The sequence below is a fragment of the Etheostoma spectabile genome, chromosome 20 (genome assembly GCF_008692095.1).
Source record: "Etheostoma spectabile isolate EspeVRDwgs_2016 chromosome 20, UIUC_Espe_1.0, whole genome shotgun sequence".
Taxonomy (NCBI): domain Eukaryota; kingdom Metazoa; phylum Chordata; class Actinopteri; order Perciformes; family Percidae; genus Etheostoma; species Etheostoma spectabile.
Window position 1 is genome coordinate 19,705,166 of NC_045752.1, and position 5,097 is coordinate 19,710,262.

The window sequence follows — 5,097 nt, forward strand, 5'->3', positions numbered from 1 at the left end:
AGAAAAAGCGATAATAATGTTGAAAAAAAGTGACCAAAATGTTGTCTTTTTCATGGTTGACGGGAAGACAACACAAGGGTTAAGTTAATTTCCCTTATGATACATAAACGTATTTTCAATACAAGACTTTAACTTCTAACAGAGTAGTATTACATTGTGGTATTAGTACTGTTACTGAAGTAAAGGATCTGAATACTTCTCCCACAGATTAGAAATCAATAATCTGACCTTGATTGTTCTTCTAATGACTGACGCTACATCTGCATAAATACTACGTATTCATCTTTTAAGCGGTGTTTTAGAAAAACATCTCCGTCTATACAGGAGTTTTAGTTCCAGTTGCAGAACTGATCTACTTTGTCACTTGTATGTAATTGTAAAATGCACACACAAAAAACAGTTAAATATATAAATAAGTATTTATAATGGGAGAAATATAAGTTTTTATACATATATATATATATATGTATATATTTATTAAGGCTGGGGGAAAAAAATCGATACAGCATAGTATTGCAATATTTTCAGTGGCAACACTGTATTTGACGCCGAGTATTCATCTTTTATTATGTATGTGTTGGTCAGTTTGTCCCATTTTGCAGCAATAACATTGAAGTGATGTGAACAAACAGAGAAATGTATCTTTTCAGATAAAACAGATGTTGACAGAGTTTCCTTTTGGGAACATCATTTGAAATTGGGTACAAGTTGAAATTGGAAAAAAGGTCATAAATTGCCATGTATCGCAGAATATTGCAATATGTTTAAAATCGCAATAATATCGTATCGTGGCACAAGTACTGTGATGATATCGTATCGGGAGGCGTCTGGTGATTCCCGCCCCTAATACATTTTTATATATATAAATATATGTATGTGTATGTAGGAAAACCATCCAATACTCTCCATGTATCTCGTGCATTCTCCTGTATAATATAGTCTGTTTTTCATATCCTATTTCATCAATTCAAAACACATTAACTGATATCCTAATCCTATTCGTTATCTCCGTTTTGTTAATTTTCTTAATCGCCTTCCCTTTTCCTATTTCTGGTGCAGTCGGTTTCAGCCCATTTATCTGCTTAAGTGCTGCTGCTTAAAACTCTAAGAGGTACTAAGCAGATGGGGGAGAGAGTAACGGAGGTGTGTTGGCTCTGTCCCCAAAGACACTGTGCATGGACGTGCACAGTGATATCTACAGTTATGCCTATTTTCGGTCCATCATTGCCATTAAACGATGCAGGACCAACCAAAATGGGCCTATGGTTACAGCCGCGCCGTCCTACGCCTTCCCCAACTTAGCTCAAACAACATCTTTGTTGAAGGAATCCTAATTTCGATTGTAGCAGTAGCCGTTGTTAAAGCAACTAAAGAAGAGAATTGAGCCTTTTGTGTATGTAGAAGAAGTCTTAGATCTTTGAGTTCAGCTCATGAGAAATGGGGGCAAAAACAAAAGTGTTGCGTTTATAATTTGAGTCAGTGTGCATATTAGGGCTGCACATATATATATATATATATATATATATATAGGAAATGTTGGGCATTAATGTAAATGTGGTTACATTGTTAGTTGCTGCTGTTTCCACTGACCACCTCTCCATAAAGAGGAATTTGTCGTTTGCTATGTATTATTACTTATGTCCTGTTATGAGAGAGAGAGAGAGAGAGAGAGAGAGAGAGAGAGAGCTGTAGCACTGTGGGCTCTGTCCCCTAAAGCAGGGATCTTTCCTATAATATTGCTGCAAAATTATCAAAAGAATGTTGTGATATTTGACTTCCCTTCATTTCGCCTAGCTCTACATACTATATTTGTTAATTCTTCCACTGACTGAATTATACTGTAATTATACTCCTGATTATATTATGTAATTTTGATTCAAATCAATCTTAGTCCACTCTACTGGACCTTGCGCTAAGATTACAAAGACCTTAGCCAATAGTCTGAGGAATGCAGTAGATGACTAGACACAAAGAGCAATGTTAGGGAACGCCCCCCCCCCCCCCCCCCCCCCCCCCTTTTCCTTTTGTCTTGCCTTTCGGGAGTCAGATGCATGACCAGAGGAGTGCAGCGGATAAATCGTGGTAGAGAACAATGTGCAGAGCATCATGAAGAGCAGACGAGATGCTCTGACCCGTGTGTTCCTGAGGGAGAAGCAGAGGAGATGATCCGCAGTGTTGAGATGATTGGCCCGGGGCCACAGGAGAAAACGCCATGCTGGCTCTGCCTATTCAAAACCATGAGTCAGCAGAAAGCCCCTCTGTGTCTGCTGATAAACACACACACACACACACACAACAACACACACCACCCACACACACACACCCACACACACCACACACACACACACACACACACACACACACACACACACACACACACAGCTCAGGGCTGATGAGACAGACAGACTGCATGCTCAGCTGTCTGTGTTGGGGCTTTGTGTACTACAGCGTTGAAATTCAAACACAATAGATAATGCAGTCTGCAATCCATATGGAACGCTGCGTTATATCTATATTTCTATCTACATATCTAGATATATCTATACACATATCTTCCAGCTTATTACAGTCCAGTACATCAATAACCCTGCAGTGATCACACACGCTAGTGCAGGGGTCTGCAACGTTTTTAGCTGAAAGGTAGGGGGGACCTTTCAGCTAAAAACACCTACTGCATATTGTAAAATGAAGTTGCATTTTAAACTGGGCCTACAAAAATATGAGGCCTTTACACATCGCTTTTTAACACACATGTAGCACAGTGGATCCTTAAGCTTAACTGTATCTGTGGATGGCTACCATGGTTCTTTTTAAAGCTTTAGTGCGAAGCTTTTTTGATATTAATGAACATCTGTTACATTCAAGGCATCGTCAAATGAGTTGCTACAAAGCTAATTAAGATGATCAGCTCCACACAACTCTCCCTGGATCTCTCAGTATGACTATGTTCAGAAGATTGACTTTTCTGCAAAGAAACTTGAGTGAAAAGTCCATCGTGTTTTTTTTAGTCTCTGTGTCCTCCTTGGCTACTAGCAACTGCGTGGAGAGGGGTGGAGAGGTGCCGCGTCACGTCACGGAAGGCTTGCATCATGTGGACTCACCAACAGTTTTGTTGTCGTTACTTACGATTCCTCATGGGGAAGACAGAAACTACGCACTATAGCTTTAAACTAATAGACTGAGTTGTCTTTGCTTATTTAATGTTGGAACTAGATTAGATTAGATAATGCTTTATTCATCCCACAGTGGGGAAATTCCCTTATTACAGCAGCAGTTTTCTACAGTAAAACACAAAACAACAAACAAGTAAACAAACAAACAACAGGCAAACAACAGACAATGTGCGAAAAGTACTGAATGAATGTGAAGTGGCATTAGTATAAAAGGTATTGTAAAGTAAAGTGAGGTGGCCATACTACAAAAAATATAGCAATGTAAGTAAGTAAGTGATGTTAAAATGAAATTGAATATGTAATTAAATAATACAGCAAAAGTAAGTAACCATAAGATAAATAATATTGAAAAAGTAAGTACTCGTAAGGGAAAAATATAAATACAGACTGTAAAGATATACATAGAGTGTGTGGGTGTGAATCATGTTAATGTATTTATTTTTTTGACTTTTCAATTGTTAGAAAAAAATCTTTTTCTGAAAAATTAAACTGTAATTTGGTGGCCCCCCTGCAGTCACACTAAGGACCCCCTAGGGGTCCCGGGACCCCCTGTTGGAGATCTTTGCTCTTGTGTGATATTGATGAAGTACACACACTGCAGACCTTACACACTAATACTCCTGCAGGCTCCTTATTTTCATAATGCTTCTTTTTACAACCCAGTATTTTCATTCTGTTCAGCAGCCAACTTCTTTGCATTTTTAAACCCTTTTCTACCATGTGCCAGTCTGATCGTGGTCTCACAGCCTCTTTCTCTTCTGCGCAGGGTGCCAGAGAGAGTGATGTCGGCAGACGAGGAGCGGGATGGCGAGGCGGCGGCGGCGGCGCCCGTGTACGTGTACGAATCCAAGGTCCACTGTGCCAACGTGCTGCTGAGCCTGGAGGAGCAGCGGCGGCAGGGCATCCTGTGCGACGTCACCGTACTGGTGGAGGGACGGGAGGTGCGCGCGCACCGGGCCGTCCTCGCCGCCAGTAGCCGCTACTTTCTGCAGGCCCTGCTCGGGCCCAACGGGTCACCAGGCCAAGCGGAGCCCATCATCGACCTGCCAGACAAGGTAAAGGGCAACAAGTATGTATTTTCCACCAAGGCAGTTCTGATGCTGGTTCGGAGTCGGTGCCAAATATCGAACCGGTTCTTTGCTTTTCCACACAAATAAACCTGGCTCTGGGCCAAGAACACGGGTCCAACTCAGCACCAACTTGGCGCTGGTCTAGAGATAAGAACCGGTTCCATCAGGGGCTGGGAGCGGGTCCCGAAAGGCTTTTTGTCGGGAAAATTGGGACTACCCGGTAAAACCGGGACGTCTGTTCACCCTAACGGTGTTTTGCTTGAAGCGACTATGCTGCCATGGCAAGCTAGCAAAAGATTATAATAAACTTTGAATCATGTGAGATAATTCCCTTTCTTCTTGAACGTGTCCTCGGTCCATAGCGGTCACGGAGAGCTGTCGAGGCCCGTCTTTGAATTCCAGTGGGAATTTGTGAAGCCAGGAGCAAAAGTATGGGCATGTAGTCCTCCATCATTGTTGATTGTCATGACGCGTTGCTATGACAACGGAGGTACTTGCAGTGACGTTGTGACGTAGCCCCGCTCTGGGCTCTCAGGCTGTGGAAGATCCAGCTGGTTCTTAGAGAACTGGCGAGTAGAACCAGCCCAAAACCAGCACCTGGTTAGCCTTGGTGGAAAATACATAAATGAATACACAGAACACACTTCCCAGTGTCTGTTTTCCATTATAATCCTATGGAGTAAACCTTGTTTAAAAAAAAAAAGGTCCTGAGTGCTTTTTTTAAACACAACCTCCAACTAAATTTTGGCAGCTTGGAGCGTCGTTCTTGATTTTGAAGAAAAGTTCAACTTTTCAGAAAAAAACCCCCCAAAAAGTCTTATCTCTTTGAGTTCAGCTCATGAAAAATGGGGGCA

General features: G+C 41.7%; 1 protein-coding gene across 1 annotated transcript in view; it reads left to right on the forward strand.

The window, feature by feature from the left end:
- The window catches only part of bach2a (BTB and CNC homology 1, basic leucine zipper transcription factor 2a), a 54,589-nt gene that overhangs the window by 35,246 nt on the left and 14,246 nt on the right, over nucleotides 1-5,097 (forward strand). Inside the window, exon 2 of the mRNA XM_032499813.1 lies at nucleotides 3,940-4,228. Within this exon, the coding sequence (XP_032355704.1) occupies nucleotides 3,956-4,228 (273 nt within the window). The 5' untranslated portion in view covers nucleotides 3,940-3,955. The remainder of the gene's footprint in view (nucleotides 1-3,939; nucleotides 4,229-5,097) is intronic.